Below are 16192 nucleotides of genomic sequence, written 5' to 3'. Positions count from 1 at the left end.
TTTTATTCTCAGTTGATAATTTTATGGTAATATTTAGACTGTGAGTCATTGTTATAACAATACTAAAAACCCGAACAAGTAACATGACAGTGAGTATGCAAAGATTTTTAGGACTTATGAGCACATTCATATTCTTCAATGTTTAAAGAAATAGTTTTGGGGAAGATGGAGGTTGACGGATGAAAAATGAGGATGGATAGAAGTAAAAGAAGAAGAAAAAAAACAAAAAGAAACGACAAAACTACCTCAGGAGACTGAAAATCATGAACAAGTGACACAACAATAACTATATAAAAACTACAGGACTTACAACTACAGTAATGAACATACAATAATGTTTTATACAATGTTCAAATGAATAGATGCAACAGGCAAACTCCAATATTCTGATCAGCAGGATTTTGCTTTCGAGGAGTGAAGTGAGCACCTCAAATTGGCCTTCCCAACCTGGTCAAGTCCACCTATGATGCTAAAACCTGCCAAGAAGCCAACGACATCATAAGCCATGGCTTCAGAACGTAACACTAAACAGGTCTACCTATAGTTTCATGATGCATACAGTATACCCATCCATTTTCATAAGCAGAGAACAAATGAAAAATCATCACATGGTTGATGCAAGATGTATCAATGGATACATTTGATCCTTTCTGCAAATTTATTCACCGAGTGTCATTTAGTGCTATGTACCAACAAGTAATGCAGAAGAACAAAACAATGAGGATTTACATGAACTGCAATCTGTTATTAAATGAGTTCCAAAACATGATACTCCAGCTGTTTTGTTGGACATGAATGTGAAAGTAGGAAGGAATAACATGGAATGTACAAGGGTATCAATCAATCGATATCAATCATGTTCAAACCGAGCTCACTTCATTCTTCGTCCTGCATTTTTCTTGGTTAAATATTCCATGACAATCTTTCACAACCCAGTTAAATATGGCAACATCAATGACCCTTTGTATTATCCCACAAATCATACGGTCCTTTGTGAATAATACAGAAGGTGAAAAAAAAACCTAAGATGTATTCCAAGTACAATAAGTACAACCTGTGCAACCTATTCCACTTAAGTACAACCTTTGATGCACTTTGTCGAGTGCATAGTTCTACTTTGCATGTCACGAGATCTTTAATGTTAAAAGACGAGAGGAGAGTCTTACACGCATAATACTGTGCATGTAATTTCCGATCAAAATCACATGTCTATCTGTTTTCTTTTTCCGTCCTTGTATATCTCCCACAATCCTTCAATGCATTGTGGTCAGGAACGAGGCTTCACTCACATATAAAAAATTGAATAGGACGATTCAAGTCGCGATGTCATCAGATATGCCTCCTCCCACATTATTATAATACTTGTACCAAGTTTGATTTAAATCCATGAACACAGATTCAAGATATTAAATAATTCTGGCTGCCAGACCATGCATCCGATCAGATTGAAATGTAAAACAGGTATTCCCCACGACTACCACATCATAATTGTGAAGTTTCACATCGACTGATGAAACAGTTCAAGAGAAATAATTTTAAAGATTTCCATTGAATCCAATATGGCTGCCAGACCATGTGACCTATTAATTATTCATGAACACTCTGGTATCTGCAATGTTTGGGGAACATGTGGGTGAAGTTTCCTCTCAATCTGTCAAGATCTGGAGAAGAATATTTTTTAAGGTTTACTCTTCAAAATATCAAACTACATAACCATGTGACCTATGATATCATAGTTGGAGAACTTTTTGTTTTCATGGATAGGCAATCGTACCTGTGAAGTTTCACCTCGATCTGTTCAACCATTTCAGAGTAAAGACTTTTGAAGATTTTTATGTCAAAAACAATATGGCTGATGAACCACGTGACTGATTACGTCATCAATTTTTTTTTTTCAATGGAGGAGGTTTCAATGGATACATCAATGGAGGAGGTTTATGTTTTCACCCCTGTCTCTATTTCACCCCTGTCACTGTCACCCCCTGTCTCACCATGCCTGGTGTTGACTTGATGGTTAGAGTGGCGGGCTTTGGATCCTTGGGTCCTGAGTTGAAATCCCGCTCAGCTGTTGAATTAATACCAGGTGGGGTTAACTCGGCCTGTCATCCTTCCGAAGTCGGCAAAATGAGTGCCAACTAGCTGGTATCCTGTGTCGGAGTGGCGACCCGTCCAGGATTGTGCCCAATAGCCAAGGAGACTGCAAAAGCAGCACCAACGCTCTGCACAGAGTATGGTCCCAATGGATGGATGGAGTCCCTTCGGGTGGGTGCTTGGAATGTCCTGTCTCAAAGAAAGGATTATCACCTGTTTCTGTTATCATCTGAGCTCAAACGTTTGGACATCAGCATTGCAGCTCTCTCTGAGCTTCGGAGACTGGGTAGTGGCGAGATCATGGCAGTTGATTACACCTACGACTGGTCTGGTCACTCTGATGGTTACCATGCCCAAGGAGTTGCTGTAGCTGTGTCCAATAAGCTGACTCCAATGATAATTGAGGTAACACCGGTCAACGAGCATATTTTGAGACGAAGGATTCGTCACTCCTTGGGTGTCGTTTCCCTGGTCTCTGGATATGTACCGAATGAGGTGAGTGATCTCACTGTGAAGGGCACATTCTATACCGTACTCGAGTCTGTGATTGATCAGTGCCCGAGGCGAGATACTCTTCTAGTCTTGGGGGATTTCCATGCATTGACTGGAACTGATAGGGATGGTTATGAGGCATGTGTTGGTCCCCATCGGTCTGGAACTGTGAACCTGAATAGCACTAAGTTCCTCGACATTTGCAAGAAGTCATGGACTTAGCATGGCTGTTTCATGGTTTCCGCACCCACAGGCTCATCGCTGGACTTGGTATTCTAATGCTAATGGTGTTGCAAAGGAAATTGACTATGTGCGTGATGATGGTCGCTGGAGGTTGATCCAGAAATGCAGAGTCCACCGAAGTGCTCAGTTCCTCAATACCGACCACAGGCTTGTTTGTAGCAACTCTTAAGTTTCAGCTTAAATCCATGAGAATGATACCATCCCAGCCTAGGGTGGATGTTGGCAAGCTCAAGGATGAGAGGGTAGCTGAGGAAGTTTGTGAACAGGCTGAGTGGATATTTGGGGGGTCTGGGTGCTTTGGGGAATCCTGAAGAGTTGTGGAGTGCCTTAAAGACCACCATGCTTGATGCTGCCAGTGGATGTCTTGGAACTCACCGGAGGGCGAAGAAGAATTTTGTCTCTCAAGGAACACTGGGTACCATTGACCAGAGTCGCAGGGCCAGGCTTAAAACGCAGAGCTGAGCTGTTCAGGGAGTTGATGCATAAAACTGGAAGTGCACTTAGGGAGGACAAGGTCTATGTCTGAGGAATTGGTGAAGGGGTCAAGCAACACCTGCGATCAAGTAATTCTCATAATGCTTACAGTGGAATTCATGCATTGCGTTCCTCCAAGCCCATCCCTCAGTATATTGCAGTTAGAGCTGAGAGTGGTTGGCTCTTGACAGTGGATTCCGAAGTGAAGGCCCGCTGGGCCAGTTACTTTGAGCGGTTGTACCAGGCTGATCCACCAGCTCTTGAGTTGGATGTCAGGGGTGTTGCTATTCCTGTTGCTGATCTTCCAATCAACTGTGATCCAGCTTCTTTTGTGGAAACACAGGCTGCGGTGAACTGGTTGAAATGGGGGTAATGCTCCAGGGATCTGTGGCATCCATGCTGAACTTCTCAAGGCTGGTGGAATTGCTGCACTCGTGTCATTGCATGCAGTTCTGTGCTCTGCCTGGAACATTGTCATTATCCCAACTGACTAGAAGAGGGGCCTTGTTGTCCCTTTGTGGAAAGGGAAGGGTGATCGACAGGACTGCCACAACTACTGAGGGGTGATGCTGCAATTAATGCCGGGGAAGGTCTTTGCTCGGATAATTCTTGATAGGGTTCACCACCATCTGCCTGAGCACCAGTGCTTTACACCAAAAAGGTCAACGATTCACCGTATCCTTGCTCTTTGGGTTCTCACCAAACGCAGATGAGAGTTTTGGCAGGGGCTGCTTGCAGCCGATGTTGATCTCTGTAAAGTGTTGGATTCAGTGAATTGGGATTCCCTCTGTGGGATTATTGGTCTTCATGGGGTTCCACCAAAACTAATCAATCTGATGTCTGAACAATACTCTGGTACTGAGAGTGCTGTGAGATGTTGTGATACCATCTGTAACTTATTTCCAGTTGTTACTGGACTTCACCAGGGCTGTGTGTACTGGCCCTCACACTTTTCATGCTTGTATGGACTAGATTCTGGGGAGAATGTCAGAGAGTTTCCTGGGTCAAAACTAAGATCCAGGCTATTGATGACATATTGGATGCTGCTATCTTGTCTGTACTTGTTTGTGGTGAGGATGTCGAGTCACAGAGAGATTCACTTACCTTGGCAGTGATATTCATGTCTCAACTGGCTGTGAGCCAGACATCAACAGACGTCTGGGTCAGCCCTGGGGAGTCATGGATTCACTCGATCATGGGTTGTGGCACTGCTGGTACCTGTACAGGACAACAAAAGTCTGAGTCTTCTGGTCCTTGGTGGTTCCTGTCTTGCTCTCCGAATGTGAGACATGGGATTCTGACCAGGGATCTGAGTCAGAGACTTAATTCCTTTGGTACCAGGTCTCTTTGGAGAATCATTGGCTATTGCTGGTAAGACTTTTTGTCAAACGAGCAGTTGCTGAGAGAGACTCAAATGAGATTTGTTACCTGCATAGTCCGTGAGCATCAGATGCGGCTCTATGGACATGTGGCTCGTTTTTCTGACGCTGATCCTGCTCACCAGATTCTCTCAGCGAGGGGGCCTCGTGAGTGGAGGAGGCCAATGGTCCGACCATGTGCCTCGTGGTTGCAGCAGGTTGATCGGCATCTCAAGGAGATGGGGATGAGCCAGGCATCTGCCTGGGGGATGGCCAGACGGATGCCCCTGGAGTACCGGCAGAAATTGGATGCAGCAATGTGCTGTTCTGGCGTATGCTCCCATATCTGACCTGACCTGACTGTGTTTGTTTGTCTGTCTGTCTGTCTGTGAGCAGGATATCTCAAAACGTTAATGACTGATTCGGACGAAATTGGGTGGACAGGTTGGGTGTGTGACAAGGACAAATTGGTTAGATTTTGGGGAAGATTTGTATCTGGATACTCGAATTTTTTTCAGTGATTTTTCACCTTTGAGATGGGGCCAAAAACAGAAGAAAACAGCAGATCTCAAAAAGTTGTGGATTGATTCTGATAATCTTGGTGGATGAGATGGGTATGTGAAAAGAACAGGATGATTCGATTTTAGCTCAGGTCCGGATGCAGATCTGGCCTTTGAGTGGGATACAAAACATAAACTGTTCAGCCTGGTGGAGGTATGCTCTCCTACTGAGCACCATTTTAGCTTATGAATGTTAATATCATGGATCGGCTCGCTATTCTTGCCTCTCCACACATCGTTGTGGAGATTGACATTACAGATTTGCTATGTTGTCATGATTTTTATGAATCATAATATAAACAATTCTTCTCTACAAATTTATTTGTAATATTGGTGATATATTAACGAGAAATTAATTTGTGATATAAAAAAGTCGAAGTGATCTCAATGGTCAAGGGTCTACGCTGTCTAATCTGTCTGAAGGGTGTAAGAGGTCCAAATGATGTTAAGGTCTAAGGAGTCTTTAGGGTCTTGGGAGGTCTTTTGAGTCCTTGTGGACTTTTGGGTCCTTAGGGTCTTTTGAGTCCTTAGAAACTTTTGGGTCCTTGGGACTTTTGGGTCTTGGGGAATTAATGTTCAAACAGGACATGATTAATTGGCATATACTGTACACGGACTGATGGATGGCATCACGGCTTCACCACCTCACCGTTCTTTTCGTTCTTAGCTCGCCTGTTCGAAGAACAGAGAGCTATAGTGATACCCCCGGCGTGAGCGTCAGCGTGAAAATGTTAAAGTTTTTGGTGCAAGTTATTTTTTCCTTTCCAATGTTTTTATCTCCCACACTATTTTTTTATATGATATATATATATATATATATATATATATATATATATATATATATATATATATATATATATATATATATATATATCGGGGCTTATTATGTGATACTGGTCGTCCGTCTGTCCGTCTGAGTGTCCGTCTGTCCGTTCCTATCTGCACTCTAACTCCCAAAGTTTTCAAGTTTAACGTTTCATATTTGGTACATCGGTACAGACTGGAGACTGTGTGTTGCAAAATACATTCATCTAAAGTGGTTGCCATGGCAACCAGGATGCTGTTTTCCATGTCGTAGCACAATTCTGTATATACCTTCTTGTTCGGGCGTACTGTATATTGTGCTCACTTGCGCTCTTGTTACTGATTACAATATACATATACATATATTACTTTAAAATTATTTGGATCTGACTTCACTGCAATGCTTTATAAAAATATTAATTATTAGACGAGTCTTTTAAAAACGATAAATGTATAAACAGGCGAGCATTGGGTGGCTTTGACACCAACTCTGGTTATATACAGGGTGAGTCAAAAGTAGCGCCCAATTTCTGTTTTTTTCGGCTCTCAGATTCTTTCTGGGAAGTCATGTTGTTAATAATTGTCTTGCAGATTATTAATTTTCGTAATTTATTTATTTTTGATTTTGTTTTGCAGGTTATTGCTGCGAGTTTGGAAAGTTAATGAATTTGCACCAAATTGAACCATGAATTACCTTTCAATGAATCAACGCATTGCGGCCGTGAAACATTAATACAAATATAATGAACAACCAACAATGGCGGCACGCCGTTTGGTACAGGAATTCGATATTAACCCACCTCAGGAAAGAAACATACGATTGATTGTCGAGAAATTTGAAGCAGCAGGGTCGGTAGCCACTGCAAAGAAGTCCGGTCGTCCGAAAACAGCAACAAATGAAGCGAAGGCTGAAGAATCCATTAGAAGACTGGAATAAAGTCCGCAAAAGTCAACTCACCGTAAATCTGCAGATTTGGAAGTGAGTCAATCAAGTGTTATCCATATCCTTCAACAGAAAAAAATGGAAACCTTACATTCCACGCTTTCTGCATGCCCTTCAAGATGGAGATGACGAACGCCATCTTCAATTTTGCGAAGAGTTCTTAGCTAAACTTCACGAAGACACAATGCTAGACAACATATGGTGGTCAGATGAGGCATGTTTTAAGCTTAATGGCACAACTAACAGACACAATTGTGTCTATTGGTCTGCGAATAACCCAAGAGTGACAGTTGAGAAGGAGGCAAATTTACCTGGAGTGACAGTTTGGGCAGCCATATCTCCATTAGGGATAATTGGACCCTTTTCCTTTGAGGGATCTGTCACTGCAGAAATTTACCTGGATATGCTGCAAACCGTCTTTTGGCCCAGGGTACAAGATCAGGACTGTTATTTCCCGCAAGATGGAGCTCCACCTCATTATGGATGTTATGTTCGTCAGTGGCTAGATGAAAACTTTCCCAGAAAGTGGATCGGCCGCCGTGGTCCGATCGAGTATCCGGCACGCTCCCCAGACCTTACACCTACAGATTTCTTTCTTTGGGGGCTCATGAAAGACCTTGTTTATCGTGAAAAGCCTCGTACCATTCAGGAATTGAAGGCTCAAATCACTGCAAACTTTGAGGAAATTGATATCGAACTCTGCAGACGTGTGTGCCGCTCTGTGCCTGCTCGGCCGTAATTGTGCATCGATCACGAGGGAGGGCACTTTGAAAATTGCAAGTAAAACAGCTTGGTGCAGTTCCGTAATAATTTTTTCTTGAATAAATGGGTTAGATAAACATGTCATTCATTTATTTCTTCCTTCTTGTACACCGTAATACAAATGGCAAACAACCATCAACTGACAGAAATCGGGCGCTACTTCTGACTCACCCTGTATATAGGTTAACATCATATTCTTAAATTAAAAATAGGAATGCCATTAAAATAGCATTATTAAATTATGTTTAAAATCATATAAAACCTCAAAAAATTTTAATGAGGAAATAGAGAATGAAACTTTCCACAGAATGAAGTCTTCTACAAAATCAGACAACAGGAAAATGAAGTATGCCACTGGAAATGACAGGAGCATTAAATGATATGAATTGCATGTTGCTTTAAGTCGAAACTTCATAATAAAATAACTGATGCATTTGATGAAACCAAGTGATGGAAGTGAAATATGAAGCCAGTGAGGAGTTGCTCCCCTTTATTTGTAAACCAGGATCTACATACCAACACCGTCAGTGTATTATTTGCTACCGTATCACCGATGCTCTCAATATATCGTGATTATTGTACCTTTTATCACCCATTGCTGTTTCACATTTGTTGCTAAATGTTAAATTAGTGTTTCATGGATATTAATAGTTGTTAATGACGTTGAATGAGGCTTTATTTAGTTTTCTTTAGTGCAACAATGTCATCGTACAAATGTAATTCTGTGACTTTTGAGATATGTTGACTTAAACATCTTTTCGACATGTTAAGACTTGAATACTGATGTCTTTTAACTGTCCGATTAGGATGTAATTAGAGAAGTGAAGTAATATGTTTACAATGGTGGAAGCATGTGGCAATGGTGGCAGTCGTAGATATGACTCATGGTTAGTTCAGATTCCCAAGCTCTTGGCGATGTCACAACGTTGATTGATGACAGGATTGGAAACTGGTTGATGGAAACTAAGGATGGACAATTGTGACATAACAGGTGTGTGTCCGGTGTAATCTGATCTGGTACACGTACACTACATAACATAGTGGATGTTTGTGTTTAATTCATTCGCTAAATGGTTTTAAATGCAAGACATGCCATATTAGGGGATGAGATTCACGACACACTATAAACTGTCATCCTGGTGATTCCTCAATGTGTGTGTCCTTTGCAAAGAGTAGGTGAACCATTCCTGCCACACTGGCCAAATTCCAATTCCTGCTTGAACTAGTCAAACGTCACGCCTGGCAAGCCGGTTCATGAAGACTCGGGTCAAGGTTCCCCCGGATGACCCCAGAATGTTGGATAATAGTGGCCATTAAAGAAGAATAAGAATACCTGTAATTAGTGAATTTCTGGATAATGTGAGAATGTTATTGTTGCGATGTCCTCGAGTAAACTGTGTTGTTTTCTTCGCTCACTTGCTGTGTGTTATCTCCAATAAATGTCTCCAGCACATTGTTATGTTAAACCAATGTGAGAGCATTATCAGATAACTCATAATGGCATATTGCACTTGTTATCTTTACTAGTTAACATTACTAGTTAACTTCCCATATCTCATAACTATCATAAATAAGTACTTTTATGATTGAATTCTACCCACCGTTTCTAAATGTGTATTTTTTTCTGTGTACTGTACTTTGAGTCTGGCCAGTCACCGTTTCTCTTTCCGTAATAAACTAGAAGGGCACTCGGGAGCGCATACCTCCGCCACGTAATTCCTGATCCATGAGAATATATCGGGCCCAATACATTTTTGGGATATCATCCTATTTTTCGTTTTTGGCCCCATCTCTCAATGGTAAAGAATCACTTAAAAAAATTAAACAATTCTCGTTTCCAGATCCAGATTCAGGTCTACACCAAAATCGAATCACTTCTTCCTTATCACAACACGCCAAACGTGTCCACCAAATTTCATCCGAATCCGTCCACAACTTTTTGAGATATTCTGCACACAGACAAACAAACAGACAGACAGACAGAGAGGGGTGAAAACACAACCTCTTTCACCTTCAGTGATTACGAAACCTGATTAATACATAACTAAAGGTGATATATATATATCTATCTATCTATCTATCTATCTATCTATCTATCTATCTATCTCTCTCTCTCTCTCTCTCTCTCTCTCTCTCTCTCTCTCTCTCTCTCTCTCTCTCTCTCTCTCTCTCTCTCTCTCTCTCTCTCTCTCTCTCTCTCTCTCTCTCTCTCTCTCTCTCTCTCCCCCCCCTGGTTGCACCATTGGTTGGGACATGGCTATGCCGCTGATGCAGTGTCCCCCTTACCAGTGCACTGGTACTCATTTTGCCGACCTCGGAAGGATGACAGGCTGAGTCAACCTCCTGGGGTATTAATTCAGCAGCCAACGGGGCTTGAACTCAGGACCCTAGGATCCCAAGGCACCACCCTAACCACTAAGCCAACGCCAGGCTTCAGGTGATTACTAAAGGTAATAAATACAAACCTGATTACTACTTGACGGGTTCTGTGTCATTTGATACCTTTTGCCATCAGTTATAAATAATAATGTCCAGCTTTCGGTATAAAATTAACTTTTTCATATAAATTCAGGAACATAATTATTATTTTTTTTTGCATGCTCAACAGCATAAAAAGTGATCATAGTTTTATTTGTCTCTGCTAATGTAGCATCAGTGAAGACTACCCACTTATTGACTAATACTAATCAAATATCTTAATAGGTCGGTACCGTACACGTACCAAGTCTCAGCACACGCGACACAGTGCCAGCCGCGCTCCTGATGGCTGTAGAGAGCACAGCACTTGCACACCTTGTTGTGACAATCGAGGCAGGTCTCCGGTGAATTAAGCAGTGGTTGAAAAGGGAGGCAGCAGTGGATACAATGTTGTTGATTGAGGGGATCTGGTTGTGCAAGTTGGACGCTATGGCTCCCTTTTTCATTCAGACGAAGTTTCAGGTCACTGAAAAGGAAGATGTGGTAATTAGTATCAATATTATCATTTGCTCTGTTTCACAAGCAAAGTACACCAGGAACTGTTTCTCACGAAGAAATTGGATATGCATTCCAAAAGTTTTATACCTTTACGCAGAGAGATAGCAAAATATTTTTGCTACTTTTTGTTAGTCCTGAATGGTGGTTTGGAACAAGAAAATGGCAAATAGTTTATTTCTCAATGTCTTTCTCCCAAAATGCTTCCTCTTCTCCCCTTATTCATTCCTAGATCACTTACAAGCACGAATTCTGTCTGTCATCGCGTTCATTCAGGGCTGTCTTTCCTCATGTATTTAATCACCATTCCTGTTATCCCAATTTTGATGTTGATGCTCATCATGTTGACCATCTTGGGTCTCAAAAACAAGCCCACTTTGCATAGTGTGCAGTATCAAGGTAGTTATCCCCATTTATACCTGGTGTTGGCTTAATGACTAGAGTGGTGGGCTTGGGATCCCAGGGTCCTGAGTTCAAATCCTGCTCAGCTGTTGAATTTATACCAGGTGGGGTTTACTCAGCCTGTCATCCTTCTGAGGTCGGCAAAATGAGTACCAGCATGTTGGTATCCTGTTTCGGAGTGGCGTCCAGGATTGTACCCAATAGCCAAGGAGACTACTTCGGCAGCACTAACGCTCTGCACAGAGTATGGTCCCAATGGATGGATGGATGGATGGATCCCCTTCACATCAGTACCGTTCCTGCATGATAGTGTTCCCCACCACCACATATCCCCCCTCCCCCCTCTCCTCTTTATTCACATCTCTTTTGCTCTGCCAACATGGACCAAATTATAACCACCCAATTCAATTCTCTCTTAAAACTTGTGGTGATTTCAATTATTACCACCACAAAAAAAATCAATCAATCAATCAATCATTGCCAATTAGCTTGGAGTTGGTACCTTTTTAACAAGCCATGGCACTGCAGAAAAAAACTTTTGCAACGACAGGGGCCTGATTCAATATGTAAAGCTTCTAACCCAGATTTCTGTCAATGGTAAACCCCCCCATCGGGTAATGACAAACCTTTCTTTATGATCTGATCTGGTAACGTGGTAATGACAAACCTTTCTTTATGATCTGATCTGGTAACGTGGTAATGACAAACCTTTCTTTATGATCTGATCTGGTAACGTGGTAATGACAAACCTTTCTTTATGATCTGATCTGGTAACGTGGTAATGACAAACCTTTCTTTATGATCTGATAACATGGTAATGACAAACCTTTCTTTATGATCTGATCTGGGAACATGGTAATGACAAACTTTTATGATCTTATCTACTAATGTGGTAATGACAAACCTTTCTTTATGATCTGATAACATGGTAATGACAAACCTTTTTTATGATCTGGTAACATGGTAATGACAAACCTTTCTTTATGATCTATTCTGGTAACGTGGTAATGACAAACCTTTCTTTATGATCTGATCTGGTAACATGGTAATGACAAACCTTTCTTTATGATCTGATCTGGTAACGTGGTAATGACAAAGCCTTCTTTATGATCTGTTCTGGTAACGTGGTAATGACAAACCTTTCTTTATGATCTGATCTGCTAACATGGTAATGACAAAGCCTTCTTTATGATCTGATCTGGTAACATGGTAATGACAAAGCCTTCTTTATGATCTGTTCTGGTAACGTGGTAATGACAAAGCCTTCTTTATGATCTGTTCTGGTAACGTGGTAATGACAAACCTTTCTTTATGATCTGATCTGGTAACATGGTAATGACAAAGCCTTCTCTATGTTCTGTTCTGGTAACATGGTAATGACAAACCTTTCTTTATGATCTGATCTGGTAATGACAAACCTTTCTTTATGATCGGTTTTGGTAGCATGGTAATGACAAACCTTTCTTTATGATCTGTTCTGGTAACGTGGTAATGACAAACCTTTCTTTATGATCTGTTCTGGTAACGTGGTAATGACAAACCTTTCTTTATGATCTGATCTGGTAACATGGTAATGACAAAGCCTTCTTTATGATCTGATCTGGTAACATGGTAATGACAAACCTTTCTTTATGATCTGATCTGGTAACGTGGTAATGACAAAGCCTTCTTTATGATCTGTTCTCGTAACGTGGTAATGACAAACCTTTCTTTACGATCTGATCTGGTAACATGATAATGACAAAGCCTTCTCTATGATCTGTTCTGGTAACATGGTAATGACAAACCTTTCTTTATGATCTGATCTGGTAATGACAAACCTTTCTTTATGATCGGTTTTGGTAACATGGTAATGACAAAGCCTTCTTTATGATCTGATCTGGTAACATGGTAATGACAAACCTTTCTTTATGATCTGATAACATAGTAATGACAAACCTTTCTTTATGATCTGATAACATGGTAATGACAAACGTTTATGATCTGATCTAGTAACGTGGTTATGACAAACCTTTCTTTATGATCTGATAACATGGTAATGACAAACCTTTCTTTATGATCTGATAACATGGTAATGACAAAACGTTGTTTATGATCTGGTAATGTGGCAATGACAAACCTTTCTTTATGATCTGTTCTGGTTACGTGGTAATGACAAACCTTTCTTTATGATCTGATCTGGTAACATGGTAATGACAAAGCCTTCTTTATGATCTGATCTGGTAACATGGTAATGACAAACCTTTCTTTATGATCTGATCTGGTAACGTGGTAATGACAAAGCCTTCTTTATGATCTGTTCTGGTAACGTGGTAATGACAAACCTTTCTTTATGATCTGATCTGGTAACATGGTAATGACAAAGCCTTCTCTATGATCTGTTCTGGTAACATGGTAATGACAAACCTTTCTTTATGATCTGATCTGGTAATGACAAACCTTTCTTTATGATCGGTTTTGGTAGCATGGTAATGACAAACCTTTCTTTATGATCTGTTCTGGTAACGTGGTAATGACAAACCTTTCTTTATGATCTGATCTGGTAACATGTTAATGACAAACCTTTCTTTATGATCTGATCTGGTAACATGGTAATGATAACCCTTTCTTTATGATCTGATAACCTGGTAATGATAAACCTTTCTTTATGATCTGATCTGGTAACATGGAAATGACAAACCTTTCTTTATGATCTGATAACACGGTAATGACAAACCTTTATGATCTGGTAACATGGTAATGACAAACCTTTCTTTATTATCTGATCTGGTAACATGGTAATGCCAAACCTTTCTCTATGATCTGATCTGGTAACATGGTAATGCCAAACCTTTCTTTATGATCTGATCTGGTAACATGGTAATGACAAACGTTTCTGCCAACACTTCTTGTGGGAAGAGAGGATTTCTTTTTTGTACACATTGTCGAGGCTCGTATGAGCGCCAACACAAAGAACATATAATAAAGGGAGCAGGAGACAAGAGGGCGGAGAGGGAAGCACAAAACTGGGGAACAGAGACATGATATCTGTGGAAGGGAAAGGGATAGGGCGGCGTACACAGGGTAAACAAGATGGGCACTTCAGGGACTTTGAGGTAGGAAAGCCGAGAATTTGAAGGAGGTGGGTTTGGGGTGGATTAGCGGGGGTAGAAAAGGTCGTGGTTTAGGATGGGGGAAGATAAGAGATGGTGGTGAACAGTTGTTTTGAAGACCTGGAGGGAAAAAAGTAGGATTGAAGAGAGTGAGGGAGTTTGTTCCAAAGGCGGGAAAAAGAGGAATGAAAGTGTGAAGGTGAGCAGTGATTCTTGATTTTGGTAGTTTCACTAGAAGGGGGTCGCTGGCAAACCTTTAGCACCCTGCAGAAATCTAGGGGGGGGACATATCTCAGACAGAGCAAGGGGGTGGGATCGGGGGAGGGGACAAGGCCAAAGAGGAGAAGGTAGAAGATAGAAAGACCACTACTGTGATAGAGTGAGAGACTCAAAGACTCAGCTCCATCGTGGGAGATACCAATGATCCTAAAAACCTTGGTTTCCACAGCGTGAAGCCAAGCTGTGTGTGAGGCAGGAGCACCAGCCCAAAGGGGAGAGCGGTTCATCAGGCTGCGGATGAAAGCTTTAGAAGTGGTAAAAATCGAGATTAAACCGAGTATAATCCTTTTCCATGAAACAAATTCCCATTGACTTGGGGTTTTTTTTAAAATCTGGTTTCTGTTTTGCTGATTCGATTCCACAAGTATCATTTTGATTCAGTCCAATCAATAGTGAAGGTCCATCTCAAATCTGGATGATCTCTTTAAAAGGATGTTTGTATTATCTTGAATCCTTCAACTTGCAATAAATGTGCACAATTGTAAGTCTCTGGGACCAATTTAGGTTTGCATCCATAGTTCATGATACTACTTTCTTGGCTTTCTCTGACAGATGATAATGTTGCTTCTGCAAAGGACACAGGTTGGAGTTTGACTTTACAGCACCTGCGATTCTGCTTGCATCCTTTGTTTGCAATACCTCATGATCCTTTTCGTTTGGGTTGTTTAGTACTGCAAACAAACTTCTGATACATATTCAAGGAGGATGGGACTCACAGTTGTGCAGTTTTCATGACTTTTAGTCTGCGTAGCCGTACCAGCTTGATCGTGCAAGACATTTGAGAAACTGTAATTTATTCCTTGCTTTTGCTGCAGCGCATCAGTGACCTGGCATCAAATGCAGAGTTCTTGCTTTGAGGTTATGCAAGGTACACGTTTTTCTTTTCAAACTATCAAACTGGTAGTTTACTAGTTATGTTTTTGCATAATCATTTAGCTTTTTCCTGTTGGTTGTAAAGATAGCATATTTTGTCTTGGTCTGGTTTAAGCTGAGTTTGTGGTCTTTACCCTACTTAACCACTGCAAGTAATTCTGTGTTGTCCTCATGGTAAATGTTTGATCATGAAAACTCTTAAAAACATGCGTTGGGAAATTGTAAATTATCCCCCATACAGTCAAGACTTGTGATTTTATGATTATCATCTCATGAGACCACTCAAAGAAGATTTGGGGGACAATAACTCTTATGAATGATGTCAAAGTATACTTACTGTATGTCCAGAAAATGCATGTGCCGATCCCAAATAAGTATACACAGATGGCATCAAGACACAACCACATTGATAAGACAAGCGTGTATGTGTAGCAGGGAAATATCTTGAGAAATAAGTGAAGTTTCACCAACCAGATCAGATCATATCATGAACCATGCTCTGTTCCTGGTTGGTGCTGCCAAAGCAGTTTCTACGGTTAGGGTTACAATCCTGGATGGGTCACCACTCACCACTCCGACACAAGAAGTCAGGGCAGGAATTTGACCATGATGCTGGCGATGGCTCACCTACTCTTCACGTAGGACACCGTGGGATCTTTAATGTCCACCAACTAATGCGGCCAGATGCGTTTCCTGTTTAACGTTCATCCGAGGGACGGCACATACAATGAGGAATCACCCTGCCTGTGAAACACCAGGGTGACAGTTTATAGCTTTCAAACCCAGGCTAGACAGCTTCAAGGCGAGTGTGTGTACCTCTCGGCCATCCTGCCAGCCCTTCATCAA

The 16192-nt window shown here is 41.2% G+C and overlaps 1 protein-coding gene across 2 annotated transcripts in view; it reads right to left on the bottom strand.

Annotated features, from left to right (window-relative positions):
• Positions 1 to 16192, bottom strand: part of LOC147028976 (uncharacterized) — a 163636-nt gene that overhangs the window by 93737 nt on the left and 53707 nt on the right. For both annotated transcript variants that reach the window (XR_015057788.1, XM_085879871.1), the window contains exon 3: positions 10450 to 10671. Coding sequence is in view for 1 of the 2 variants with exons in the window: in XM_085879871.1 (XP_085735997.1) it covers positions 10450 to 10671 (222 nt within the window). In the remaining variant the exon portion in view is untranslated. The remainder of the gene's footprint in view (positions 1 to 10449; positions 10672 to 16192) is intronic.

Source organism: Eptatretus burgeri, chromosome 4 (assembly GCF_056783735.1).
Source record: "Eptatretus burgeri isolate ZD-2024b chromosome 4, Ebu_testis_v1, whole genome shotgun sequence".
Taxonomy (NCBI): domain Eukaryota; kingdom Metazoa; phylum Chordata; class Myxini; order Myxiniformes; family Myxinidae; genus Eptatretus; species Eptatretus burgeri.
This window is presented reverse-complemented; position numbering and strand designations above follow the sequence as displayed.